Source organism: Magallana gigas, chromosome 2, assembly GCF_963853765.1.
Source record: "Magallana gigas chromosome 2, xbMagGiga1.1, whole genome shotgun sequence".
Taxonomy (NCBI): Eukaryota; Metazoa; Mollusca; class Bivalvia; order Ostreida; family Ostreidae; genus Magallana; species Magallana gigas.
In genome coordinates this window covers 25,354,145-25,382,137 of record NC_088854.1, presented here as the reverse complement: position 1 = coordinate 25,382,137, position 27,993 = coordinate 25,354,145, and the positions used below count along the sequence as shown (strand labels likewise).

The 27,993-nt window shown below is 34.9% G+C and overlaps 5 protein-coding genes across 6 annotated transcripts; 2 read left to right on the top strand and 3 right to left on the bottom strand.

Annotated features, from left to right (window-relative positions):
- Nucleotides 1–1,513: 1,513 nt before the first annotated feature.
- On the top strand, nt 1,514–18,426 carry LOC105321901 (malignant fibrous histiocytoma-amplified sequence 1 homolog). 2 transcript variants are annotated; one of them, XM_066075820.1, is made up of 9 exons: nt 1,514–1,633; nt 1,939–2,063; nt 4,241–7,110; nt 7,597–7,838; nt 13,215–13,301; nt 14,836–15,117; nt 16,092–16,379; nt 16,759–16,814; nt 17,634–18,426. In XM_066075820.1, exons 3-8 carry the CDS (start codon nt 4,262–4,264, stop codon nt 16,782–16,784), a joined length of 3,774 nt encoding a protein of 1,257 aa, XP_065931892.1. In that variant the 5' UTR covers nt 1,514–1,633; nt 1,939–2,063; nt 4,241–4,261; the 3' UTR covers nt 16,785–16,814; nt 17,634–18,426. The 2 variants fall into 2 exon arrangements, with proteins under 2 accessions (XP_065931892.1, XP_034301592.2); XM_034445701.2 differs by lacking the exon at nt 16,759–16,814.
- On the bottom strand, nt 9,538–12,527 carry LOC105321899 (uncharacterized). The gene is made up of 3 exons (XM_011420386.4): nt 12,204–12,527; nt 11,960–12,028; nt 9,538–11,806 (listed from the first exon to the last, which is right to left on the bottom strand). The coding sequence occupies exons 2-3, from the start codon at nt 12,012–12,014 to the stop codon at nt 9,618–9,620; spliced, it is 2,244 nt and encodes a 747-aa protein (XP_011418688.3). The 5' UTR covers nt 12,015–12,028; nt 12,204–12,527; the 3' UTR covers nt 9,538–9,617.
- Nucleotides 18,427–19,292: 866 nt separating the features above from the next.
- LOC105321915 (neuromedin U receptor homolog nmur-2) lies at nt 19,293–20,040 on the top strand. The gene is made up of 2 exons (XM_066071392.1): nt 19,293–19,793; nt 19,969–20,040. Exons 1-2 carry the CDS (start codon nt 19,293–19,295, stop codon nt 20,038–20,040), a joined length of 573 nt encoding a protein of 190 aa, XP_065927464.1.
- A 606-nt stretch (nt 20,041–20,646) lies between these two features.
- On the bottom strand, nt 20,647–23,578 carry LOC105321903 (failed axon connections homolog). Its single transcript, XM_034445702.2, has 6 exons — nt 23,307–23,578; nt 22,481–22,604; nt 22,107–22,309; nt 21,339–21,535; nt 20,907–21,023; nt 20,647–20,786 (listed from the first exon to the last, which is right to left on the bottom strand). Exons 1-6 carry the CDS (start codon nt 23,420–23,422, stop codon nt 20,683–20,685), a joined length of 861 nt encoding a protein of 286 aa, XP_034301593.2. The 5' UTR covers nt 23,423–23,578; the 3' UTR covers nt 20,647–20,682.
- A 117-nt stretch (nt 23,579–23,695) lies between these two features.
- Nucleotides 23,696–27,613, bottom strand: LOC105343738 (failed axon connections homolog). The gene is made up of 6 exons (XM_066075821.1): nt 27,454–27,613; nt 26,691–26,814; nt 25,153–25,355; nt 24,723–24,919; nt 24,373–24,489; nt 23,696–24,254 (listed from the first exon to the last, which is right to left on the bottom strand). The coding sequence occupies exons 1-6, from the start codon at nt 27,558–27,560 to the stop codon at nt 24,151–24,153; spliced, it is 852 nt and encodes a 283-aa protein (XP_065931893.1). The 5' UTR covers nt 27,561–27,613; the 3' UTR covers nt 23,696–24,150.
- Between the last annotated feature and the right edge of the window lie 380 nt (nt 27,614–27,993).

Here is a 27,993-nt window from a genome sequence, read left to right as displayed (position 1 = left end):
GTATATGTGTGTATACTAGTATATGCTTACGCGCGCTTTCACATTATCATATAACAATTTTTTTTCATTAATTTAAAGATTGGAGAGGTATATATGGGGTCAATTTCTTCTTGTTGCTTAATATTGCTCATGAGGTTCCATAAAGTGCCGCCAACTCCATCATATGTTAATTAAACACGGATTGACAGACTGGGGAAATAAAACCAATTACGTTGAGGGGTGATGGAATGGTGTGATGTAAAATGTATTATATAAATAAACTGGTAACTAAATTACCTACTGATATAGGTAGATAGTTTAATATTCCTAGAGAAAACAGAATTTGTAAATTATGTGCCTGCAACGAAATTGGGAATGAATTTCACTATCTTTTCAAATGTACTGATGTATATATATCCAATTCAAGGGTTATATGTTTACCAAATTATTTCATAACAAATCCAAATGTTGTAAAATTTGAAACACTATTTAATGTCACAAACATAAACCAACATACCAATATTTGTAAACTATTAGATACTTTATTTGAGAGAGTTGGCTCTGTGGGTTAAATTATATCAGTTAAGAATTATCCCTTCATCATGCCTGTACCAATTAATGATTCTCATCTATTATATATATTGTAGTTTGTACATACTGTACATAAGTATTTTCTCTACACTGTAAATTCAGTTATGAGAATAAAGTTCATTGTCATTGAAACATATTTTGTATTTGAAGATCTAGAAATACATTAACACAGCTAAAGATTTACGGTATGGCATACAGCAAATATACGTGCGTGTTGACGAGTTTTGTTTAAGTTTGTATCAAGATCAGATCCAAAACTACCCCCCCCCCCAGTCCACTTGCGAACAAGTAAACCCACAGTTTATTATTAGATCAATTAAAGTCAGTGGTCAATATCTCATATACAATTACTCAATAAGTATACTTTATGAACAGCATCGTCGGTGACCGACGTGTGATTCACATCGATTCTCTCCATCATCACGTTTTAGGAAACTTAAATTGTGGACTCAAAAACCGTGCTTTGCGACGATGTATGAAAAGCTTTTTAAAATTATTATAATTTGAAATAGATTATTTAAGAAAAAATCCAAAATGAATTCATATGAACGGTTTAGTATTTAAAAGTGTCTTTTTATGATATCAAAAGTAAATGAAAAAAAAATTAATGTATGAGAGAAAAAAAGATACAGACCACAAAACACGAATAATGCTGATGATTTTTTAGTTATTTAGGAAATGATTTAAAAACGTTTTATAAACACGGGGGCTATATTTCCAAAGTTGCATATACCAGAGATATATGTCTCTGCATATACTTGCTGTAGTTCCCCTATTTGTCAATTTACATGTCTAACATACAAATAATATGAATTTTTTGTTTTGCTTTGAAAAAAAGATCAAATGTTCAATCATAATCCAGGGAAACGTTTTATTTCTTTTGCTACAAACAAAAACAAAGCATAATTATGAAAGGGAACAGATCTTGATGATTACCCACAATAAACAATAAAAATGTTGGAAATTCGGGATCGGTATACTGGTATAACCGGAAGTTCCTCTATGAATACATTGGAGGTCAAAACCACGAAAAATGAAATAAGAAAAGTCTCCGTGTCCAAAAGTAATGTTGTAATTGATGTTGTCAAAATTCATAAATGTGGTAACAAATTATAAAGAATATATATTTTTCTGCAGAAATCATCAAATATTTTGTAAGATTGAAATATTCGTTAACCATGCAATGTTAATATGCAACACACCATTCTCATTCTCGGTGGCAAACAATTTCCCGTAAATATAAATCACCTGATATACCATTGTGATTTTTCTGTGATCAATGTATAAATCGACTGCTTGTTTTTATATTTTATCATATTCTCTTGAAATGGTATGTAATCGATTCTTATTTCATACCTTTTATTTTAGGGCACATTGGGTCATTTATACAGTCACATGGAATGCAGATACATGTAATGGATATCATAAGAGCATATCTAAACTTGGCGGATTGCAATGCTATTGAGATGACTCCCATTCTTATGACTCTATAGGTATGGTCATGTGTGTGCATCAGTACTATAGTTAATCATATATCTGAGAATATCTGAACCAGTACAGTACTTATAATCTCAGCGAGACTCGTCGAGAAAGAAAAATTTTGAATGATGTTCTTTGGAAGAGACGTTAGTCAAAATTTTTCTCACTGAGATAATGATTAGACCAGTACCCTTGATTTTAAGAAGTAGATGTTACAGTCATAAGTGACAAAGTACCCCGTAGTCTGGACTCTGGACGTAGAGATGTGCCTTGAGAACGCTTTGTTTGTCAGCTTAGTAAAATTAAATTTAAATGAGAGAGGGGTTTAGGGGTGGCATTATATATTTAGCATACACATTTTTAAGGTATTACTTGATTATACCATATTTCTTTAGTTAAAGAAATACCAACCCTTTCAACATTAGTTTTTAGCTGTTTAACAGTGTCAATCAAGCTAAACTCAAAGCACTTTTAGGGATGCATCGAGCCCAAGAAAAAAAAAATGTTTCCGCCTTCCCAATCCACCCTAGCTTAACCCACTAACTCAAACCTGTTTTTAAGTAATTTTTTGACTGATGGTCGCCAATTTCCGTTTTTGTCCGATTTGGAAAAACTTTTACTCAAAGTTTTGGTCTTAAAAACACTTGTAGTAGTTTTTCTTTTCAAGTCAGTGTTACTTGAACATTTTATTTTAAAATGTCTCCATGCTAGACAGCTAGTAGATATCATTAATGCTCTCATCATAGGCATCATCCAAGGAAAAATCTGATATTCAAAATCATTTTTCTGTATTCATTAGGCCAGCTAAATAGCCAAAAGACATTCATTAGCATATATTAATAGAAAGGTCTTGCATATTTGACTTTCAGCATATGTTACACTTCTGCAAACTTGCACACATTGTTGGTCATTTAAAGACTCACTTTCTCAAAATCCTCGTTCCTTATTAAGGTATCTGAACCATAATAGGACATAATTTTTCTAACCTTGAATACCCATCATGTATTGAATATTCTGATATTAAATCAAAGCATTTTAAAGTAGAAAAAGATTTACCAAGTGAAATTTTCAAAAATATTATATAAGCAGTAATTAATTAATGAAGATTGCACATTTTTTTTAAATATAAAAAAGTAGATACTAAGAGTATCAATATTTAAAATGCTTTGGTGGAAAGATGTATTTAATCATTAGGAATACAAAAGCTCTTGAAAATAATTTATATACAATATAGATTTTTTTGGAATAGATTTTTATAGATTAAAAGCAAAGAAGGTAACTCTTCAAGAGAAGGAAAATGTCATTTATTAGGACACATGCTGCTGTTCTGATTGATACTTAAACATGAAAATTATTTCCAAGTATACTGGGTATTAAAACCCATACATATTTGTTATGCATCCAGATTTCATGAATCTGGGGCTATTATGGATTGGATACATTAAGTGATCACAAGTTGCAGAAGATGGGTTATCGATATTATTCACAGAATCACCACACAACAGCCTTCTCTTTCTTCTCTTTCAAGGGAGCTAACTTTTGTTGTTTTTTTTAAAGTAAAAGTAAACAATAGACCTTGGTGCACTTGGTACCCTGACTATTAAAAGGGTCTAATTTAATCCTTGATAAAAGCCAGGAAATCCTTTCTTAAAGGGAAAGAATGCATTGTCCTTATGCTAGGGTGGATAATTAAATGCGCTGTTGCAAGTACATAGGGCTAAAATAAAGTTATGTTTTTTGGAATTGCTCTCTGCCTTATTGAAATACCCACCACTGATAAAGTTTTATCAGCAAAAAATGAAGATTTTTTAAATGGAATTTTTAACATATTTTGATAAGTAAAAGTTTGAAAAATAAAAAAAATCCCCTTCCTCCCCCCTTGGTCTAAAAACCTCAAGGCATCAATTCCAAACCAGCATTTTTTTTAAGGATGGCCTAGTAGAAAAATGATACATGTATTATCTATGGAAGTTGATAGTTATGTATTGTTATTTTATTACAATTTACATTTCTCTATGTATGCAAGTTTTTTTTTAAAAGATGACTTAACAATAATACAGGTAGTATGATATTGTATGCTACATGTTTGTGGTGTATTGTTTATTCATTTTTAATCACAAAAAATAATTCTGCAAACAAGAATACCATAGTTTTGTACCTAAGAGTAATTATTTTTGTCTTTTTATTGTAGGGATTGCCATAAGCTTTTAAAATGGCAACGAACAGCCATGCTTCGGAGGCATTCAAACAGTATGTCCAGAAAGACCAAGATGGTAGATCTGTTTTGATTGTTCCAGAGGGAAAATACAAGGGATGGGTGCCTCGAATCATTTACAGCATGCATCTAGAGGATGTGTCGCTGCCATTTCTGAGGCTGATGTCATTTCCTGTTGGTGGAACGTCCATCGGCAATTTGGTTGGAATGAAGAATTTCAGTGCTGTGGGCAATTACCTATGCCTTTTACCCAAATCATTTGGAACTTGCAAATGTATTGAGAAGCTGAATGTTAGCTTCAATCATTTTCAACAGATCCCTTCATCAGTGTTTAATTTGGAGTCACTGACTGAAGTAGATTGTAGCGACAATGAATTGGAAGTTCTCTCAGCGGACATTGGAAAACTGAAAAATTTACGTATACTCAAATTGGGGGGAAATTATTTGTCAGAGGTTCCAGGCGAAATTAGTCAATGTAAAAAAATAGAATACCTTGAGTTGTCAAGGAAATGGTATCCAAGAGAAGGAGGTATGAAAGAGTTACCAAAAGCTGCCTGTGGGCTTAAGGAGCTACTCTATCTAGATGTCAGTTGGCATCAGATTCATACAATTCCAGATGAGGTTGGTAATTTAACAAAACTGGAATCCCTGAATTTAAAAGGAAATTTCCTCCGAAATGTTTCTCCAAATATTGTCAGTTGCACAAGTTTAAGAGAACTGAATTTGACAGGGGCATTGAAGTTGAATTCATACATTCCACCAGAGTTGCTGCAGCTGTCTGAACTCAGGACATTAAACTTGAATAATAACTACTTTTCCCAAATTTCTCCAAAAATAAATGGACTTAAAAAATTGAAGCACTTTATCATGAGGAGGAATGCACTAGTAAATCTCCCAGAGACTCTGTTTGACTTGAAACATTTAGAAAGTGTTGAAGTTGGTGACAATTACCTGGAGCAGTTGTCTCCCTCCATAAAAAAATTGAAGAAGATAAAAACATTAGAAATGCGAGGGAATAAGTTATCCTCACTGCCAGAAGAAATCTGTGATTGCTTGAGCCTTGAATCCCTGTTGCTGTCAATGAATGAACTGAAACAACTACCAGAAAATATTTATAGACTTGTTAACCTTAAGGAGCTAGATGTTTCTCAGAATAACTTGACCACCATACCTCTGCTGTTCGACAAACTGGAAATGATTGGGCAGACAGGACTGCTAGATTTAGGAGGCAACAGTATTAAAGTTCCCCCACAGGAAATCTGTGACCAGGGCACGGATACTCTCTTTTCCTTTTTAAGGGAATACAGAATCGGTCACGCCAAGCACAGACGGAAAATGATTTTGATAGGTGCTGCCAAGGCAGGAAAAACTAGTCTTAGAAATGCATTGATTCTCGGTCGTTCAAAATTAACAGCGGAGGATGAAAGGACTTGGGTTCTAGAGCGTCACCTGTGGGAACCTGAACCAGACTTGAGAGTGCAGGTGCTAGACTTTGGGGGCCATCATATTTACTCTGCAGCTCATCACATGTTCCTGACCCCGGAGGCTCTACACATCTTGGTGTTTGATTTAAGCAAGTATAGACCAGAGCATTATGATTCTATGGTGGGAAATTGGCTGGATGCCATTATGGACAGATCACCTGGGGCTGTCATTGTTATGGTTGGAACCCATGTCGATCTTTGCAAAGAGGATGAAGTTGATGAAAACTTGGAAGATATCATTGATAAGATGAAGAAGGTTGAAGAGAAAAAGATTCAGGAAATAAAAATTCAGTTAGTTCAAACTGATGCTACGCTAAATTCATTGACCAATAGAGACAGTAATACAAAATTTAATATTGAAATTGAAAGATTAACTGAGAAAAGGAATGGCATTTACAAAATGTTAAAGACTAGATCAGAATTGCCCAAAATGATTCATGTTGTGAGTTGTACTGATGAACTAACGGGGGTCAAAGATTTCCGTGATCTGTTGGTTAGAAAATTAAAAGAAGCAGAGGAGAGACCATTACCTGACCCTTGGTGGAAGTATCTACAGAAAATCTCCAAGTATCCAGAAAAGATCTTGTCTTTGACAGAGGCCCTGCGGATCTTTAAAAGTGTAATGAATGAATTAAAGCAAAGTATGATTTCATTGGAAGGATCAGCAGATAAGAGTCTGGAAATGGTGCTGAAATATCTTCATGCTACTGGGGAAATAATGTGGTATGCAGACAATCCCAAACTGCAAAAAATTGTGTTCCATCATCCAGAAACATTGGTAGAAATGTTGCGTGCAATATTCAAACATGATTTTGAGAAGGTGGTGGTTTTCAATGAGGTTTTCGGCCAATTAGCTGGCTTAAACCAAAAGAAATTTGAAGCCATGAAAGAAGACTTCCTCACAAAGGGATTAATGACACTGGAACTACTCAATTTCTGTCTTTATCACTTCAAACTTACTCCAGAAGCTAGGGACACTTTTGTTGATCTCATGTTGAAATTTGACCTCTGCTATGAATTACCCTCTAGTCTACTAACTAACTACACATCAGCTCGCATTTTGAGATTTCCATGGTTTTTAAGAACTGAGGCATCTAACGAAGTGTTCGTGAAGTGGCCAACTAAAACACCAAGAAACATTATAGAGCTGTCCTTTCAATTTGTGTTTCCATCCAAATCCCCACCAAATTTCTTTGAAAAACTGTCTTGCAGACTGCAGACTCATGTGTTAAAACGAGAGGATTGGAAAAATGGAGTTCTGGCTTTCATGAATAAATCCAGGGTTTTGTTGACACGTGAGAAGAAGGATGGAGGGACTGTGATACTGGTGTCGGTCCGCGGCAGCGACCTTCAGGAACTCTGGTAGGTGACCAACCTCTGAAAAATGGAACTACATGTATTACTAGATTCATGTTTAGGTTCATAAAATTCTTGTTTACTTTCATTTTTCAAAAAATTCAATTTGGCAATTTATTTATTTATATGCTGCAATAACTTTGTCTCATTTCTTTTAATTTGTTGATATTAAAGACCAGAAAGATAAAAATGTGTGGCAAAATTCTGTTTTAATAACATAAAACACATTAGCTTTTACAATGAAAGTTTTCCAGAAGACTATGTACATGTACTGGTATTCTTTCATGATATTTGAATTTCTAAGAGTATAATGAAGGAATAGCTGATGCGTAAAATTTTACTAGTCAAAATGCATGCTGGCAGTCTTCAGGTTAATAAATAATTAAAGAATAGACACAATTTTTATGAAGACTATGCCTAATTCTAGTGGACAGTGGGAGATATCTTTTAAATAATTAGGAATATATTTACATTGTCTTTCACTTTTCACAGGGGTCTTCTTTTGAAAATCTACCACGACATGAAGTGTCTGTTACTAGAGTGGCCCCTCGTACATGTGGAGCAGAATTTGCTATGTTCCCACTGTGTTCTGCGGGGGGATAATGACCCATGTTTGTACCCCGCAGAAACTTATCTGGAGACCATTTGTCCCAAGAATGTGTACCAACTACAGACCTGTCAGAAGTCCCCTGATACCAACATTCCTGCTTGTCTGATCATCCCACTTGATGCAGGTGTGTAGCATATTTTAATTGCATTTCAGAAGGTTCAAACAGTACTTTCTATTTGATACACACAGCCGTATAGTTGATATTTTTAATACTGCATTGTATAAAAGTAGACGAAAATGATATGCTTTTCTTAACGGAAACATAAACAAAAACTGAAGAAGAAAGAAAAAAATCATCTGAAAGTATAATTGAATTGCTGATGGTGTAAAGAGAGATAACTCTCACCTAAATATATGACATATGCACTGACAATTAAAATCATTTCTTTTTATACCTGATGGTAGGTACATATACACTATTTCTATCATTAATATAATAATAAAGTAACTAGTTATATTTTTTGATAAAGTTTAAATTTGTGTAAGTGTTCAAAGGAATATTGATGCAGCTCATCTGAGTTTTATGTGAGAAAATATACCAAATAAATGAGAAGGTACATTTCCTAAGCCTACGATTATATCAGAGTTTATAATTGTCAGCTACAGATGTTCATGGAAGGATGTGAAATTGTGCAAAAGAAGAAAAAATGCCTTTTAACTTTCTAACCTTGAAAATTCATGGGAAGAATAATAAAATATGTATATCAGTCATGTAATTAGTATGCATACATGATGCATGCATAACAATTTGCATGTCATAATTTCATATTTTATTCACACATGTCAGCTAGGTCTTTTGACGAGCATAGATTTCATCAGCATCTGTCTCGGTGTTTATTTGTTTGCAGGATTTTAGATCTAATGATCTCAGAATTTGTAGCTTAGGTATTGTTGACTCCTTTAAAATTGTTTGAAATGAGAATACCTGTATATTTATAAATATAATTATTAAGGTACACATTTTCATTAAATTAACATAACTACACGTGCATGTAGATATATAGGGCTTGTTTGTCAATGATAATGACTATGTTTCCCTTGTATAAAAATGGTTCCAACCATCACATTCTAATCTACTAGTATAATGGTATTGAAAAATTGATACATAGATCTAGGTGGTTAATTTATCTCTATCAGAATGATTTATAGGTACTTAAACTGTTTCCGTCATGCTTGAAACAGTTTAAGTGCCAGGTGTTTCAAGCTCTGCTTTATGCTTGAAACAGTTTAAATGTAATTAAGGTGTAGCTAAAACCAAGTTTGTCTAATTTAAAACTGGTAAATACAGTTGAACTTTGATATCTCAAACACTGATATCTCGAAAACAGTGATTTTTAAGTCCCAACCACTTATTTTTAAAATATTTTACCCTCAATATCTTGAATACTCGGATATCTTGAAGTTTTAAAATAGTCCCATCCAGTTCGAGATAATGAAGTTTGACTTTATTTCATTTTACAGGCACTTGACTTTTCATATGGAGATTGATTTGAATTCTTTTGTAAAATATAAACAATATTTTTATCAAAACAGCTATTTGATTAAAACATTTTTGTCTATAATTTGGCAAAAAAAGAAAAAAATTAATTATGGCTTATTTTTTTCTGTTGAATACACATGCATCATCCAACTTTAGTCTCGTAAATTTTTGTCTGACGGTCTGACGGTCTGACCGTCACATAGGCATTGTAGCCATCCATTCACAATAATTTATTAATTAAATGCATAGAGTCAAGGATGCTCATTCATTGAACATACGGGTAAATTAAGGATGGTTTCTATAAATTGTTTTGATTTCAACTACAAGTATTAAAAAAAAAAACTTTCCCTGTTTCAAAATTTATTAAATAAATAAAACAACTAAAAATAAAACTAAAAATACTATAAGAGATATCATTATACATTAAATTTTAGGTTGGTCAGCTAAGTATGATTTATCCCACTTGTTTTTCCTTAGCTTCACGTTTTCTGGATTTCTTGCTACTATTTTATTGTTTATTTTTCTGGCAAGACTAGCCACATATCTGTCAGGTGTTTGATTGTTTTTCCCTGACACATTGGTGTTTTCAGTCACTTTTGACTTTAAACCATTCAAATAATCTGCCACATTGCCTTCTGTATTCTCATTTTTGTTCACATTGTCTTGGGAGTCGGAAGTTTTAGAAAGGAGTTTTCTGTTCCGGAAGAAGTTATTGAATTTCCGTCTCCTTCCTGTTTTCACTGTATCTGTCTGTGGCTTTTCATTGGTCACCTTTGGTGTCATGGCATTTACAATAGGTGTTGTTGTTTCCTGTTTAATGTTTTTGACTGTTTGCTTTCTTTGCTTTTCGAGTTTTCTGGCCATCAAGACCTGGAAACGATTCCTTCTATCTGTGTTAGGCTGGTTTCCTGTTTTATCAGCTGCATTATTTCTCTGAAGGAAAGGATTTCGCAGTCTGTTTAAATTAGCCCTACCCTTGTTTGATTCTGACCTAGGCTTGCTTTCTTCTCCTACTGATGAAGATGTCGAACCAGATGTTGTACCTGCTGGCATCCACTTTTTCCTTCCTTCCAGTCCCCCAAATTTATTTCTTTGTAGACTTGGGAAATAATTTCCTAAATCTAGAACTTGAAATGATTTCCGTGGGTTTTGTTTCTTTTCTTCTTCAACTTGCTTCTTCTCTTTTAAATACTTTTTGAATGTGTTTTTTCTTCTTTCAATCCATTTTAGTACTGTATTAATGTTAGGTACATCAGTATCATTTCCCTTACCACCCTTTCTTCTCTTTAAGTATTCTGACTTGTATTTATCCAAAACAGAGGATATTCCTTTCATTGATCCAAACTTTCTTCTCCCTGTGCTGCTTTTCTGTTTTTCCTCTGACCCACTGCCAGATGGTATAAATTTATTGACATAGATACCATGGTCATGTAGATGGTCCTCTTGTGTATGCTCAGTTCCCAGCTTATGGGACTCTGTTGTAGTTTCTTGGTTTGCTGCACGCTTTGTAGTAGTCTCCACTGGTGCCGGAGTTGGTGCTTCTGGAGTTTGTGCTTCTGGAGTTGTTACTTCTGGTTGTATTGCATTGGTTGTTGTTTCTGTAGCTGTAGCCTCTGTTATTGCGGCTGGGGCCTCTGTTGTGGTGGGTACAGCTTCTGTTATTGCAACTGAAGCTTCTGTTGTAGTGCTCATAGCTTCAATTGTGGTATTTGTAGCCTTTACTATAGGTGTTATAGCCTCGGGTATAGCTTCTGTTGTAGCCTCTGTTGTGGTTGTTGTGGGCTTTGTTGTAATGGTCTCCTCTGTTATAGCCTCTGATGTTGTTGTAACTTGTTTTGGGGCCTCTGTTGATGTTTGGGGCTGAACGTCCACTGTTCCAAATTCCATAGCATGATCTTCAGCAATAATCAGGTCTCCTGTATGAGGATCAAATACATGGGCCCCAAATATTGGGCTGATAGAAACTTCTAGATGAGCACCATCATGGGGATCTACTACATGGGTGATCTGACCAGTGGCTGGATGTCGGATTACACCGTTTATTATTTTGTTCTCGTTTATGGCTCCTGTTTCACTTGTTGGTGTTGGCTCTTGAGGATTAGCTGTGGTAGAGTCCCCAGAGGACAAAGTGACAGTTGTGCTTGGCGTCACAGATTCTTGTGTATTTCCTATCAAAGGAGAGATCTCAGACAAAAGAATAAACTCCCCAGTGTGGGGGTCAATTATATGACCACCTGTAATCTCACTCTGTATGACCTCTAAAAGCTCCCCATCATGAATATCCATCACGTGGGTGATGATTCCAGTGACAGGGTCACGCACCACCCCATTCTCCACCACCAGTCCGTGCCCAGAGTCTGTGTTCCCTGGTGTCTCCCCCACATTACCAGTGTCTGGCTGACCGGTCTCTGTGTGGGGGTCAGTTACTGTCTGGTCGGGGAATTCAGTTGACTTTGATGTTGTCGTTGGGGGTTGACTTGTTGTTTGTTCTTTGGGGGTTGTCTCACTGTCAATGTTGTTGAATAATAGATCGGGGTTACTCAGCACAAAGTCAATAAAGTCTGCCTCAGCATTGCTAAGTTCCTCTGGTGAAAATTCAAATGGTAACTGCCCTGTAAGAATACACATATTTGTTTGAATTAAGATAGTTACAAAATACACGGTAAGACTGTAAGGTCATAACCAATATAGAGTGATCATACATAAGAAATTTTAAAGTAAAAAAAAAAAGATGTACAATTTTTAAATAAAAATTGGACACTTACCATTGGAAGTTGATGAAATGGAAATGATAATTCCAAGAATCAGGTTTATCCTCATTATAAAACCTTTTCCTATAGATTAAAAAAGAATTTTAATTCAATTTGAATTTTTACTGATCAGAAATTATTCTGAAGAAAATGTAAAGAATTTAAGGTTTTAAATTTTGAAATTGTCACTTAATTTTAACATTCTTAATCACAGTCAGTGTAATATATTTTGTGAAATAAAGAAACAGAAATGACTTACCTTCTTTTGATGCATCTGACAGAATGCCGATGGTTTTGAACAGTGTTGATGACGGAGATGTCGCCTGTGACGTACATCATTTAACTTACGTTTGCTTGGTTTTCCTTGATGAATAATGATGAATGAAGGTGTTGTTTTATTGTCATACTTTGCATATACGATTGGCGATAGGAAATGAGGCAGCTCTGTGGTCTGCCTACCTGTGTCCCACACACGTACACGTACTACAGTAAATGGTGTAATTGATAGATAGGAGCACGTTTTAAAAATAATTATTTAGTGCAGTTAATGTGGAAATGAATGGAATTTTCAGATTGTGTTTACCTGTACATTGTTTGATATATAATAATTCATATAAAAAAAAAAAAAAAAATCCGGTGTGTCATAGTTTTTGAAAATGTTTTGTGAGGTTTATAAAAAAAAACAATTTCCAAGATTAATCATCTACCATTAGTTTGTTTATGCAGTTTTATATAAATAGATCAGGAAATAGGGATTGGTTTTGGCATTTAATTTGAATGCTTTCATATTTTGAAATAAAAATATATTTTTATTTATGTTTTGACATGGAAATGAATACTATAGCATTGAATCGTGATTTTTTGAAGTATACACTCTCATAACTGCAGCGATGTGTGCGTACAAATTGAGATGTTTAAAAAATCATGGTTTAATGCTTATATTTACATTTTTAAACTTCTTGCCTTGTCTGCAAATGTGTTTCATACCTTAAAATTCCTATCTTATCCTAAGGGTAAGTAAATATTAATGGAACAGCCACAGTAACAGCCACAAGCGTGAACTTTGATTTTAGCTTGTGACGTTGCAGTTTACAGCGTTCAACCTTTGTGACGTCATAATAAAACTCACTTGTTGCATTTAGAGGCATTTGAAGATCACAGAATTTAATAGAAAAACAAAGTAGAATGTAAATATATGTATTTATTGCATAGTTTGACATGGAATCGTATGTTCTTTTTCATTTTGAAATTCTTTCCTTTATTTGAATAGCATTCCAGGATGGCATGGGACCTCATATAATTGTGTTGAAGGAGTTCCTAGCCAGCCTGGAGGACACGGTGGATGGCATGGGGTCAGGTAGGTCAATTAAGGTCAAACATATCACATGACTAGTGAGATACTATTTACTAGACAATGAAGTGCTTTCTTCTGTGATTTATGCAGGATATGAAGGTAGCAACATTGCAGAAAAAATACATAACCCGTGATATCATTATTTACTAATTTGTGCAGTCTTCACAGTGTTTTGTCTAAGGTTGCTGAAGGTTTCAACTGATCAATGACAATAAACTGTTGAGTTGGGTTGTGTAGATTTTAGTCCTATCAGTTTCTTTAGAGCTGTGAATAACAATCAATTTCCTTAAAAAAGAGAGGGAATCATATATAATGGATGTAAATATATTTGTATATTTGTAAATACCGGTATATAGTTTTTATAATATCTAAAAGAGCAACTTACCGGTATTATAAAAGTCATTGATGATATGATTTTAAGTTGATGCAGAAAAATAATTCCCTACTGGCAAATCAGACTTTGCCTGATTTTTCATTGTGATGAGGACCCAAAAATTGAAACAGCTGATTATGACATTGATAGAGCTGTTAATGTAAAGTTTTTAGTGTAAATCCATCACAGTCTTGTTTATCATGCTAAAAGCACTTTATTTGAGGCTAGATAATTTACAAGGAGGTAGAAAGAATGGAAACTCGTTTTTTTTTTCATCACAGTGATCACACTAGCAATTCTTGCCTTAAATCAGAAAAGTATTTTATGTTCCTTTTTATTAAGAGGCAAGACGACTGCACTAGGTTTTTTTATGAAAATAGAAAAACATAACATAGTTGAAGATGAAAATAGGTCATTTATTAAAATAATTGACAAAGGTGTAAAAAAAAAACCCCTGTAAATATTGAGGGGGCCAGACAAGACTAGAAAACACAACGCTGATACATTTTCAATATATTTGGCAACATATAACATAGAATCTGACCCCCTACATAAAAACATAAAAAAGTATGACCCTGATATGCCAATCATCAAAAAAGGGTGGGATATACAAAATATAAAAAACGCTAACACCTGTACAAAATATTTAAAGCAAAATGAACACCATAAGGTTGAAGAAAGGGCTGGATCGAGGGTTTATGCTGAAAATATTGCTTAGCAGGTTTTAGCGTGGCTACTGCTCCAATTTACAAACAAACAACAAAGTAATGTGATCTGAGAAGCCATGCTTGATTGGTTGAATCCTATTGAATTCTCAGAATAGATTTAAAAATAGAACATTGACCCCGAGCTAAACAAACACGCGACATTTGGAGCTTTTCTGATTGGTTGAAGTTTTTCATATAAATGCAGGACAGTTAAATTTATTAGATAAGACCATGACATAGCACCTGCTATTACGTTACTCTTGTTGTCAAAACATTTTAGATGAACAAACAGAATCAATAAACATATAAAGATTTACATGTAGATAAAAAGACATACATAACTCATATTCACACGTCACACAAAGGGTATTATCATTTGTCAGTAATAATAACTATTTCATGATCAAGTACATGCAGAGTTAATATTTTGATAAAAATGGTTCCGTAATGGTTTCAGGCATTCTGACGGACTTTGGCTTGATGTATGTTGCGGCCAGACTTGGAGCAGAATGGTCACTAGTGGTCAGCCATCTTGGTTTGAAACAAGCAGAAATCGAGCAGATACAGTTAGATAACCCCTATAAAACCATCAACCAGATCAGTATTGCACTGCAGAAGTGGCGAGATCGGCAGAAGGAGAGAGCAGATAGCACCCTCCTAAAACAGCTGTTTGATGCACTGGATGAGACTGATTACAAGAGCCTGTGGGATGAGATAGAAGAAAAAAACAAGAAAGGAGGTGAAGAATTAGACTTATATGTGTGAAAGATTAACGAACATGGTAGCAGTTACATTCTTTTCATACAGCCTTCAGTGTATCTGAGTATCAATATTATATTTCTTTACCAATTACATGCGGACTAGCTTTTCAAAGAATTTTAAACCCATGTGACATTGCTAGATTAAATAACCACCACCATGTTTAAATTGCTCATATTTTTCTTGGCGCTCGTTGTGCGGGCTGTAAGGTATAATCTGAGAATTTTTTTTATTAAACTAGAGTTAAGAGGATGTCTTAACTTTGAGTGTTGTATACACGTCTTATTTTCAGCATGTGTTAAGGTTACTAGCAAAAATGTAAATATTGCTACACATTTCATTGAAATGGCGTAACTTGTGTTAATGAACAATGTTGTTAAGATAACATTATAATTATATCAAATTAAGGCTGACGAATAAAAAAAAAGTTTCAGAAATAAAACTTTTAAACCAACTGATTCAACAGACTATATTTTATGGTATATTGTCTCACAAGCGGTAAACTCGCGAGCTACCTTAAGTTCAGAAAGAGTTGTTTTTAATTTTTTATCATTACTTAAGACATCTAGACCAGGAAAGTCATTTTTCTATTACATTGTATTTTGAAAGATTCAAGGATGAAAAAATTTGTGTTGTGTGTACTAAACATGAATGTATCAAACAATGCTTTAAATTATGAGCAATTTAAGCATGGCGGTAGTTATTTAATCTAGTGATGTCACACCGGTTTTAATTTCTATGAAAAGCGAGCTCACGTGTAATCGGTCAAGAAATATGCTATTGATACTCCTCAGCCTCCAGCTGTATTTCAAGAATGTTCTTCATCCATCACATCCTGGGTATGCTTGGATAAGGGGTCCATTTTTGGCAGAACACTCCCCTCCCCAATTCTCTTCCCAAATCAAAACAAGAGTGTACTAATGACTTGTAAGTTGTTTTATGCCATTATTTTAGATTTTATTCCTTTGGCGGATTCTGGCTTGATGTATGTCGCAAAGAATCTTGGAGCAAATTGGTCACTGGTGGTCAACCGTCTTGGTTTGAAACAAGCAGAAATCGATCAGATACAGTTAGATAACCCCTACAATATCGAAAACCAGATCAGAATTGCACTGCAGAGATGGCGAGATCGGCAGGAGGACAGGGTAGATATCACCCTGCTAAAACAGCTGTTTGACGCACTAGACCAGTGTAGTCGCACGGACCTGCGGGATGAAATACAAGAAAAATACAACATAGCAGGTGAAGAATTAGGCTTTTATGTGTGAAAAGTTAACAAACACAGTAGCAGCTACATTTTTGGCACAACAGTCCCTTCCTTCCGTCTACTCTTCTCATATCATAACAAGAGTGTACTAGTAACTTGTGAGCTGGTTTTATGTCGTTATTTTAGATTTATTCAACTCTTTTGGCTTTTGCAACGTTTTATAAAAATAAATGCTCCTATAAATTTTTTACTTTTGCAAACAACTGCAATAATGGACAAACGATATGTATATTAATTATTTGTATATGGGTCATATGTAGAAAATGTTTATACTTAACTTTGGCTCTGATAAAAACTTACGTAATTAGATATAATAGCATTCTTTTAAAATATGGAAACCCTTGTTAATTTCGGAACATCAAATTGCCATTTGCACATAGAAACAAGTGGATAGTATTTAATTCCAGAAGGTAATTTAAAGAAATTACACAATCTAGAATACTGTATGGTTGTTCATCTTATTCCACTGTATCCTTTATTGATGTTATGTCAGTCTTTATCCACTTTATCCTTTATTGATGTTATGTCAGTCTTTATCCACCTTATTCCACTTTATCATTTATTGATGTTATGTCAGTCTTTACCTACCTTATCCGTTATTGATGTTATGTCAGTCTTTATCCACCTTATTCCACTTTATCATTTATTGATGTTATGTCAGTCTTTACCTACCTTATCCGTTATTGATGTTATGTCAGTCTTTATCCACCTTATCCTTTATTGATGTTATGTCAGTCTTTATCCACCTTATCCTTTATTGATGTTATGTCAGTCTTTATCCATCTTATTCCACTTTATCCTTTATTGATGTTATGTCAGTCTTTATTAACCTTATCCTTTATTGATGTTATGTCAGTCTTTATCCACCTTATTCTACCTATCCTTTATTATTATGTCAGTCTTTATCCACCATATCCTTTATTTATGTTATGTCAGTTTTTATCCACCTTATTCCACCCTATCCTTCATTGATGTTATGTCAGTCTTCATCCACTTTATCCTTTATTGATGTTATGTCAGTCGTTATCCACCTTATTCCACCCTATCCTTTATTAATGGTATGCCAGTCTTTATCCACCTTATCCTTATGCGTTAAATTCTAGTAAATAAACTCTTTGACTTAAGTTTCACATCGCCAGGGCTGCAGGTACCCTTTAAGTATGTTCATGTATGTTTATCATAATTATGAATGGTTTAAGTTAATAAATGATTTTTTTTTTACATTTCAGATGTAGATCTACAGGGGAATTTATTCCCATTTTGATAAGTAAATGCTATGTGAAATTTGAACACACATTACAGTGTTAAAAATACACATACTGTTCAAGTTGTTCATCATTGACTCTCTACAGCTGTGCTGAAGTGTCTTGCTCATCATTGTACAGAGTGTCATGTGTATCTCCATGTGATGAGGAGGGTCCATTGAAATTCTCTCAAAATGTGTGCAATAGTTCACTCACTCTCTTCCTATCATACATGTATGTGAAACTCAAGGGGCTTTTTCCTTACTGCTTTACATAGAATCAAGAAAATCAGGGTTTGAAATAACTGTTAAATTTTGTGAACTTCTATACAAAATGTATTGATATTTGTTTGCTCAGCAAAGTTGATGGAATTATTTGCAAGCTTTACTTTGATTTTTGTCTATGATTATTAATCTTGTACAAGAATTAATATTTAAAAAATTAAAAGATACCTTTTTTATTAAAAAAAAAAGTGCATTTTTTACTAACTGTCTTGCACATGAAATGTGCATTTCATGTATTGTTAAAATTGTTTATATAAAAACTATAGATAACCCTCTGATTCTTCTTTTTTACAATTATGAAGTGCTATATCAGTGTTGTGAAGAACAACTTTGTATTTTACTGTTGAGAAATAAGTACCAAAAAAATTAATATCCATATTCAATTGCATGTGATTTCATTCATAACAGTAAGTGTTGGTATTTATTGTTAGAATGATGATATTATTGAAATGGTATTAGTAGATCATTAAAAGGTACGTGTAGTACATGTAATATTTCCTCGTTATTGGTTTTGTTTTACTGCATCTAAACTGAAAGTCTGGGCCGCAGTGTCAGTGAGAGATACAGAGCCAAAAACTCTTCCTATTTCAACCCAGATTTGTGCCATACAGTTTGCTGGATAGAGAAATACCAAATTTAAAATAAAATCAGAAATGACAAGCACTAGAAGTTTTCTTATATCCATATTAGGAAAGCTGCGATGATATTTTAGAATATTAAACAACATTTTTTAAAAGAATGACACGATCCAAGAACTTACCTACATGTTACAAAGACTTGTGATGGCTGCATCTTGTTTGTTGCTCGACACAGGTATAGTGACCATTACCTTTGACCCGTGTGATTATTTTAGATATGTTATTATAACATTATTTGCAACAAATAGCGCATACTATTCGCTGCAGAAGAGTGGTTCTAGCTATATAGTCTTGCTATAGACAGTGTAGAGCTATATCGGTATTTCGGCAAAGAAATGTGAAGGATATTCAACATATCTAAATAGGGAATGAATGAAGCTGATATGCATTTGTTTGGTGATATTATGTTGCATTGAATAACAAGTACCTATTGCATTCAGGGTCACGTGTGATTTCCTCTTGTGGAGACCAGTGAAAGTGGAAAAAATTGTCGATAACAGGTAATTCCAGAATATTGAAATAAATACATGTATTTTCCACTACACTTGAGAAATAGATGAGACATACCAGCCTTTAATGAATGTTTACGTGGTTTTGTGTTAAAAAAGGAAATAATTAAGATTTGACTTGTATACATGTTGTTTTTATTTCCTGGTTTTCTCTGTATGTTTCAAACACTCGGAAGTGTGCGAAAAATAAATGCTTAGGACATTTTGCTAAAGATGGCTATCTTGTCGGTAGAATACGCCGACATGCTCCTACCGGGCACTGTCTTTATATCACTAGCTGGGGTGCTGGGTATCTTTGGGAATATCATTGTGATCGCACTGTACTGGTGTAAGATTCAGGATGAGAATGGCGACCGATACTTTATCCCTGTCCTAGCAGTGGTGGACTTGCTGGGATCTATGTCAATGACGGCATACAACGTGATGGACAACTACTTCTTCTTCAACTACCCGTCAGAAACCTGTTGTCGGTGGCTGACGTTTTCAGTCATGATAAACGGATTTCTGTCGCCCGCCTTACTTCTGATCATCGCCGTTCAGCGCCACAAAAAGGTCTGTCGATCGGGTGATTTCTCGCTGTTCTGGAGACGAGTGTCCATTGCCATAGCGATCGTAGTCTCTGTCCTTATAATGGTTCCAACTCTGATTTTCTCCGGGACGTCGACCTTAAAGCTGACTTTCCAGGGACGGAACGTGACGGGGACACTGTGTAAGGTGGTCGATAAAGACAATGTCCATAAATACCACCACCTCATTTTCATACATCTCGGGAGTATATATTCTTTTCTTCTCGCCATCCTTATCACACTTGTGGTTCTTTATGCTCTTATTGCATTGAGATTGAAACGAGTTTTCAAATCGATAGGAACTGAGAATGAACCTCTTGTAGATCAACCAAATAGCAACCCCGACGCAACAGAAACTGCACCAAACAGAGGCGTACAGACTTGGTTCAATTTGATGTACGCTCTGATTGTGATTGCGTTCATATTGGCGTTTGTACCGACAGCTGTTACTTTAATGCTTGCTTACACCGATGTAAACTACTTAGATTTGCCAAAACCTGCCTTAGTCGCATGGATTATATTTGGACGGTTTATGATTGTCAATCATTTTGTGAATCCAATAATCTATACGTGCTTTGACGTGAAATTTCGAACAGCTCTCTCTCAGATGTGCAATTGTAGGACTAACAAATCACAGGAGATGTTGTCTGTACCATCTTGATTTAATCATTGGACATAACTTAGATAAAGAGTATCTACTCATGTCTTTAAACCTGATATACATGTACTTTAATCACTAGAATGTGGTATTTTGACATTGTGTTTTGAAAAAAAAAATTCAGTTGAAGGGCATTTCAAATTTTATGATCAATTAAACATACAAGACACATCACTGATTTAAACACATGTAATGTAAACTCTCTCTATTCACTGTGGCTATAGTCATACAGTGTTCCACCGTGGCTGTTTCGTACCACAATGTGTTTCACGGTGAGTTTCACTGTGGCAGTAGTTGTACCACTGTGTTACACCGTGACAGTGGTTTTACTTCTGTTTGTTACACCGCGGCTGTTGTCATACTTCTGTGTTACACCGTGTTACACTGTGGCAATAGTTGTACCACCGTGCGTTATACAATCATCCCAGTCCGGCCAGAATCGCGCCCTCATTCTCTCGCAGTAAGAACAAAGTTTAGGAAATTCTGTAATTAAAATTGAATCTAAACGCTGATATATACTCTATACGTTTGTATTACCTTAAGGAGTCTATGTTTTTAGAGTCAGTGGAGTTACTTCTACAGAATAAACAAAAATTAAATCACCTTTGATTGCCGTTTCATTTTCTCCTCCAAAAGACTGGTAGTACATTTGCGAGAGAAGACCAAATATTGCACAATCCGCTTTGCAAGGATTGTCTCCAAGGATGAAATCTTTATTTCCTAAAAAAAAAAACCAAAAAAAAAAAACCACCATACGGTATTGGCGGGATCTGGATGAAAAATGAACGATACAAAAGCTGTATTGTCATTCTGATACAGTTCAAAAATGAACTTTTGGAAGGAAGTTTGCTTTATCTATTCGAAACCCTGGCCACTTTTGTAAACAAAATAAAATCATGCAAAAAAATTCAAGGTCAACATGTGAATGGTCGAAGACAATAATGCACGCTTACTGACCAAAACTAAATTAAAACGCGGCTTATTCTTTTACACAGCTCGAGCCGGCAAAACTATCGCCCCACAACACAAGCCTACCGAGGAACGTGTCCAGGGTTCGGAGGTCGGCTATCATTATACGGCGGACCTCTTGGGGGCTGTGGAGACCCAGTCCCTGGGCCTTGCATTTCTTCCTCAGCCCCTCCACCAAAAAGTACCGCAGTATGCTGGGGATACCCAGGTATTGGTTGATTTTCTCAGCCCGCTCATAAACCCATCGAAAGAGGGTGACCGCCCTGAAAGGTTCAATTCAGGGAATCTAATTATTCTTTTCTTCGTATGAAACTACCTACGTTCAAAGAAAAATTAACAGTAACTTGTACGATTATTTAACCAACCGGGACATGACTAAAGGTAACCTACTTTAGTGTAAAGATTTGCTATCTTCGTTGAAATTATTGGGGTAATTAAAGTATCCCAAGTGTAATACGTCACCGCGAAAGTGATGGCGTCATCTTTCTCTGAGCTGTACCAATGATACTGGATATTGAGGATGAGCACGGTAGATGGCATTGGTGGTTCAGCTTATCCATGATTTTACCCCACCCACCCTACCCTTGTATATGTTATTGTTCTCGGTTCATGATAATGTCTACATTTCCCAATACTTGAGAAGAACTAGAGCAGGAACGTATACACTTGGGATAGGTATAAAGCCAAGTCTTTTTAATAATTATGCAATGAAAGCCTATGAAACGATGTGACGTATGAAATATGAAGCGTCTGTCTTGTAAAGTTTAAAATTTTGGAAGAAATTAAGCCTTACTAACACAAAAAAACACAGTCACAATGATACGATTAACTTACCAATACGTATGTTCTTCGATCATGATTTGCATTGCATACGCCATGGCTTTTTGTTCTTCACTCAAATTTTGGTCTGGGTCGACATTGAAAGTCTTGTTGATAAATTCGATGGAAAACTCGGAATCGGCCACTTTCACCCCATTGTACTCAATCCAAGTTAACTTTCCCTTGGAACTTCTTTGTTGGTAGCTGTCGTGTATATTCTACAGGAACAGGGAAATTAAAAAAAATTCATTTCATAAAAGTTCATATTTTTAAGAAGTTGATATCAAAATATGCCGTTTTAACGTACCGATTTCGGTTCACGTAAATAGATTCTAAAAACCCACGCACCTTATTTCATCCATACTAATTGATCTTAAAACAATGATTACCATATATGGTACTTTGACCATCCGAAGATAGGTTTCCAGTTTGACTGCAAAAGGCATTATGCTGGGAGCGAACGGGCCTCGCCCCACTTGATGGTGTATAACGACATCCCGGGGGTAGGGTTGCCTTTCAAGCAACATGAAAGAGCGAAATCTATTAGTGAGCATGAATCGTGTACATGTTTCTATTAAAACATTATTCTCTTTTATCTGCATTTTCGGACGAAAAAGGCTTGATCGCCAGAAATATCTAAGCAGTTATTCCTTTCTTCTAAGATATGAAAAGATGGTGTCGATTTCTTACCAAATCACGAGTGATTTTTAACACTCACTGTATATACTATGTCCCAAGATATTCTGGATTCACATTTGACTTAATTGCTCGATATTTATAAATACCTCAGGGTTCAAACGATGTTCATTCAAAAGTATGAAAAATTTCCAAGATTTCTCAGTCGAAACGCCCCTGTTAGCTTATCAGGTTTCAATACAATGCTAAAAAATGAGATGTCTACGGAGATTTTGTATTGCAGCAAGCCCGGATGATAACGTTGAAAAATTGCGCGATGTATTCCGAGTGTATTCCGAATGGAGAAGTAAACATTCCCCATTATAAATCTCCTTAAGGATTCTGTTTTCGTTCCCGTTAATTTTTCCGAGTGAAAGATGATAATGTGTCAATGAAATTATTTTGGAAATTATCTGTTTCAACTATTTCAATTGCACTTCTTTCACAGGTATGTGTATTTTTATTAAAAATCGTCCAAATGTGCAGCATAAATATCTTGGGACAGACTATAGTACATGTATACTAGTAAATACTTCTTACCTCAGTTTTTGTCTGAACCTTTTTACAACTAGTACTACAGCAGTAGAAAGAGCAACAACGCTGATTTCTTTGAAGTGGTTTTCAACAACCTTTCTAACAACTTCGATGAAAGACATGATGTCTATGATGGTCAGTCGGATTTAAATGATTGGACTGGTGTACACCCAATGTGTACACGTTTAACTCAACGTCCTAAATTCACCCGAGGCCGCATTACACATGAGTCTGGACAACAAAGGCGTGTCGAAGAATAACTATCTCTTCGCACATATATTTATATACATGTATATTAAAGTCATTAATTTGTTCATTTTGCATATATGTTCATTGAATACTTCTATATAACGGCAGATCGATTCAAGGTTTAAAAATAGTAAGCAATAAAGGTATTCAAATACCAAAATATTTTATTACAGATTGAACATAAAGAGCAAAAGTTGTATAAACCGTCAATTTGATACATGAACGTTTCGTAGCATGGTACAAATATAGAATACATTTTTAAGTCCATGCATCCAAAATAAAAAAATCTAACGACCATTACATGTAATTTATGAATATTCTTCTGCAAATGAGAGATTGAGATTAGATTTACATTCCTGTAAACACCCAGAGCCAGTGATTTAGATACGTGATCTGGATTTTTAAACGGATCATATTAATACAGCAATCAAATGATTTAATCGAAAACAATTGATACACATTTCCACATATCATGCAGTCTTAAATGCAATATTCTAGATAATCGTAAATCGTTGTCAATCCATTCAGGTATGACAGATATAAATATTCTAATACTGTTATAAAAAACAAAATCAAGAAAAAACGACAAAATGAGTGTCGGTTATTTGACTGTCTTTCCAGATTCACCGTGTGTTATGCACTTGTCCCAGTCCGACCAAAACTCGGTCTTCATACGTTCACAATATTGGCATAGATTTGGAAATTCTGTGTAAAAAATATTTAAAAAAAATAAGTTGGCAGTAAAAAATCTCAAAAAATTACCATTTGATTAATTGGTACCAATAGTTATGTATTATTATTATTTATGTATCTATGTCATTACTTTTTATAGCCTCTTCTGTTGGATCACCAAACCCATGCCAGAAGAACTGCGATAACATTCCAAACACACTACAATCCACTTGGGATGGCTTTTCTCCCAGCAAGAACTTCTTTGTACCTTCAATACCACACACATATACAGAATTACAGAAATATATATCAACGCATTGAAAACAGCGAAAAGGGCAAACGGAAAATATGAGTACGAAGAGCGTTTTGTAATATGGAATAGTTGAATGGTCAGATCAATCAATGGATGAATTAACCATGAAGAAGCAGGAGTAAATACATGCAGATGCCCTAACCTAAGTCATGCAGATGCCCTAACCTAAGTCATGCAGATGCCCTAACCTAAGTAATTGGACAGATTTTCGAGATCTCGCGTCATGAGCGCTTTGACCTCGTTCTGACTATGTCGTCCTATGCCATGTGCCTTGGAATCCTTCAGTACCTTCCATTTTGCCATGTATCTAAAGAGGAAGGAGAAGGAGCGATAGGCGCTCAGTCTTAGAGCGCCCTCATACACATACCGATACAGTATCAATGTCCTGAAAATATACAAATGTACCATTAAAGTTAGGCAAAGTGTTCTAAATCAGAAATCAAAACTTTTATCAATGTTCTTAAACTTTGATATCACTTAATTGTTGCCATAAGTCAGAAACTAGCCAAAATTTCCATTCAGTGGAAATGTTGAAACAATATATACATTGGTGCCTCGGGAATGTTATGTTTTAAGTATTTTTTAAAATAAAAGTGCCTAATAAACAGCTTGCAATACCAATATAAATGGTCCTCCACCATCTTTTGAACCATGAACCCACTCGCCAACTGTTCCGGTGCATAATCAGAGTTGACATCCACCTGGAACTTGTCCTTGATATAGTCAATACAAAGCTCAGAGTCAGCGATCTCTTCCCCGTTGTACTCTATCCACGTCATTTTGCCTTTAGAGCTGCGGTTCTTAAAGCTATCGTGAACATTCTGAAAACAGAAAATATGTGTATGACAATTTTGCAATGGCATAATAATATTGTATTTGTAAAAACAGAGTACAATAAAAAACAACATTGTTTCCTCATTATAAATATAGACACATTATTAAAACATGATTTAGAATTTTTTCACAGTGAGAGAACATAGAAAAAAAACCATAATACTATATATTAATTATATTATTTCTGTTCACAGTAACAGTAAGAGTTCAATAATAATAACTGAAATACTTTCTAGGTATTTCATAAAAATGGTAATTTGAGTGGTAACTTTAGTTTAGTGGTGGCGGAAGTGGTGAGAAACAGGTCATGGCGAAGTGGTAAATCAAATGGTATAATGGAAATAATGCATGGTGATACCGCTGTAATGACATTATTTTTGAAAAGTTTGGTTTAGCGGTGGTGTGATGGTGACACATACTGGTCATGGTCAAGTGGTGATAGTTTAATGATGGTAATGATGGAAGGTTACCGTAGTTACAATATTATAGTGGCAAGTTGGGGCAGTGATGGTAGCAGTGGTAAAGTACTAGTGATATTGTGGTAGTGATGCTGATACGGAAATGATATCAAAGTGATAATTTTGGCAGAGTGGTGACAGAGGTGGTGATACATTGGCGCTGTGATAATGGTTTATAACGGTAGTGCTTATACAGACTAGTTTTTGAGGTAATGATTCTGGCTACGCGCCTTGGTATCAGTGTTAAACAGTACTACTGATCATTCAGTTGCATTAGGTTGATTACTTTCAGTACTATAACTGTTACATACTGTGCAAAACTCACAAGCTACTTTAGTTGTCATGTACAAATTTTGATTCTCAATAATCTAAATTTTTGTAAAGGACATATAGACCCCCGGGACTTTTTTTTTATTATTAAATTATCCTTCTTTACACATTTCTAATCTAATTTATTTATTCATTGCCCAAAATTACCTAAAACCAAAAAAAAAAACAATTTTAAAAAATCAGACCCTCTATAGTAGAGGGTCAGGCTCCACCGTCACCAAAATTTTCAAATCCCTCAACTCATTCCTCAACTCAAATCCTTTAAAGAAAAGTACATAAATTTGAGGTCAAACCTCAGATTTGAGGCTGGGTATTGACTTGAGGAAAGTTGGTGACGGCGGGGCCTGATTTTTTAAAATTGTTTGTTTTAGGTAATTTTGGGCAATGAATGAATACATTAGATTAGAAATATGCCATAAAAGGATAATTTAATAAAAAAAAAAAGAAATAAAGTCCCGGGGTCTATATACTTGGGGGTGGGGGTGAAGGGGGGGGGGGTCGATCTTGTCCTCAAGCACATGTGGACGAACTTACCGTATATGGTACATTTGCCATTCTAAGAAAGGTCTCTAATTTTAGGCTAAATGGAGTCAAACTTGGAGCGAATGGACCGCGACTTGGCTGGTGATGAACAACTACATCCTTAGGAACAGGCTCCCTTTGTTAAAAAAAACTAATCATACACTAATTGATTTTTATAAAAAAAAAAAAAGTAATAACAAATGCAATTGAAATAATATAATTGAAACACGTCTGATTTCCAAATCAATATTTGAGACAAATTCCTGGAATTTAGTTAATAACAAAAAATCTGTTATATACAATTTGTCCCTTTCACTTTTCATATGCACTGTTTAAAATCATACAGTTAACACTGTAAAGTGAGGGCGTTTAAGAGCACTTGAAATTTGATTTCCTTAAAAATACGCTATCAGAACACGGAAACAGACGTACTAGTAATAATACCTAGACTCTTTATCAATAAAACACATCATGCCAGATATAGAAAAACATGCACTGTAACTGCACTAAAGTTGGCGCATTTCAATTGTTTGGTGCTAAATCCTTAACAGCCATCATTGTTAATCAAAATAATACATGTATTTAAATAATAAAAGTATTTACTAAACCATACATGTAAAAGTTCTGTTATTTTCTCTTGGATGAATTAAGGGCGTGTCACCTACGTTTTGTAAACAACATTTTGCATATTTACAAACTGAACTAAATGCAGTCAATATAGATGTAATGTTACATCAATTAAAGAGCTTGACAGAGTATAAAGACGGTACTTTACCTGGGTCTCATTCTAAATCTCCTCACTACCCAAACAATGGCTGAACCCAAGACCAGTGTACCACAAACTTTCAGCAGCAAACCTGTCTGCAAATTGACGTCGGCCATGAGCAAGACTCGTTACTTGTTTACTTTAGGAAGTGCAAATTTTACTAGACAGACCAGGATATTTATAGGTACTTAATCTTACGTTCTCTTTCACTTCGCTCCGCCCATCATAGATTATATCTTGTTCTAATACAAAAATACATACTGTATATAGAAAATAGGATATTACAAAGTTTTAAGCCATTTAATTCTGCCAAGTTTGAACAAAGATCATCGAATCTACAAGTCAATCAGGGGCCCATATAGCAGAATGAACTGCTACAGACGAACGAAGTCCTGTTATGGGAATGACAAAGGTAAAACCAGCTCCACCAGACTGGATATAAATTTTATACATACACTCTCTCTCTCTCTCTCTCTCTCTCTCTCTCTCTCTATAACACAACTCGGTTGTCCACATACTAATATTAAACAAAGTCGTTAACAAACGGAT

What these genes read in the sequence shown, in the direction of transcription:
- LOC105343738 (XM_066075821.1), bottom strand. Translation starts at nt 27,560, where the DNA reads ATGGCCGACGTCAATTTGCAGACAGGTTTGCTGCTGAAAGTTTGTGGT. An exon ending in TGGCAAATGTACCATATACG is followed by an intron (nt 25,356 to 26,690) that starts GTAAGTTCGTCC and finishes TTCTGTTTTCAG; the next exon opens with AATGTTCACGATAGCTTTAA. An exon ending in AACAGAAGAGGCTATAAAAA is followed by an intron (nt 24,255 to 24,372) that starts GTAATGACATAG and finishes TTTTTTACACAG; the next exon opens with AATTTCCAAATCTATGCCAA.
- LOC105321903 (XM_034445702.2), bottom strand. Translation starts at nt 23,422, where the DNA reads ATGTCTTTCATCGAAGTTGTTAGAAAGGTTGTTGAAAACCACTTCAAA. An exon ending in AACCCTGGACACGTTCCTCG is followed by an intron (nt 21,024 to 21,338) that starts GTAGGCTTGTGT and finishes TTTTTTTTTTAG; the next exon opens with GAAATAAAGATTTCATCCTT. An exon ending in AAATGAAACGGCAATCAAAG is followed by an intron (nt 20,787 to 20,906) that starts GTGATTTAATTT and finishes TTTTAATTACAG; the next exon opens with AATTTCCTAAACTTTGTTCT.
- LOC105321901 (XM_034445701.2), top strand. Translation starts at nt 4,262, where the DNA reads ATGGCAACGAACAGCCATGCTTCGGAGGCATTCAAACAGTATGTCCAG. An exon ending in AGCGACCTTCAGGAACTCTG is followed by an intron (nt 7,111 to 7,596) that starts GTAGGTGACCAA and finishes CACTTTTCACAG; the next exon opens with GGGTCTTCTTTTGAAAATCT. An exon ending in AGAAAAAAACAAGAAAGGAG is followed by an intron (nt 15,118 to 16,091) that starts GTGAAGAATTAG and finishes CCATTATTTTAG; the next exon opens with ATTTTATTCCTTTGGCGGAT.
- LOC105321899 (XM_011420386.4), bottom strand. Translation starts at nt 12,014, where the DNA reads ATGAGGATAAACCTGATTCTTGGAATTATCATTTCCATTTCATCAACT. An exon ending in CATTTCATCAACTTCCAATG is followed by an intron (nt 11,807 to 11,959) that starts GTAAGTGTCCAA and finishes GTATTCTTACAG; the next exon opens with GGCAGTTACCATTTGAATTT.
- LOC105321915 (XM_066071392.1), top strand. Translation starts at nt 19,293, where the DNA reads ATGGCTATCTTGTCGGTAGAATACGCCGACATGCTCCTACCGGGCACT. An exon ending in TGACGGGGACACTGTGTAAG is followed by an intron (nt 19,794 to 19,968) that starts GTGGTCGATAAA and finishes AACCTCTTGTAG; the next exon opens with ATCAACCAAATAGCAACCCC.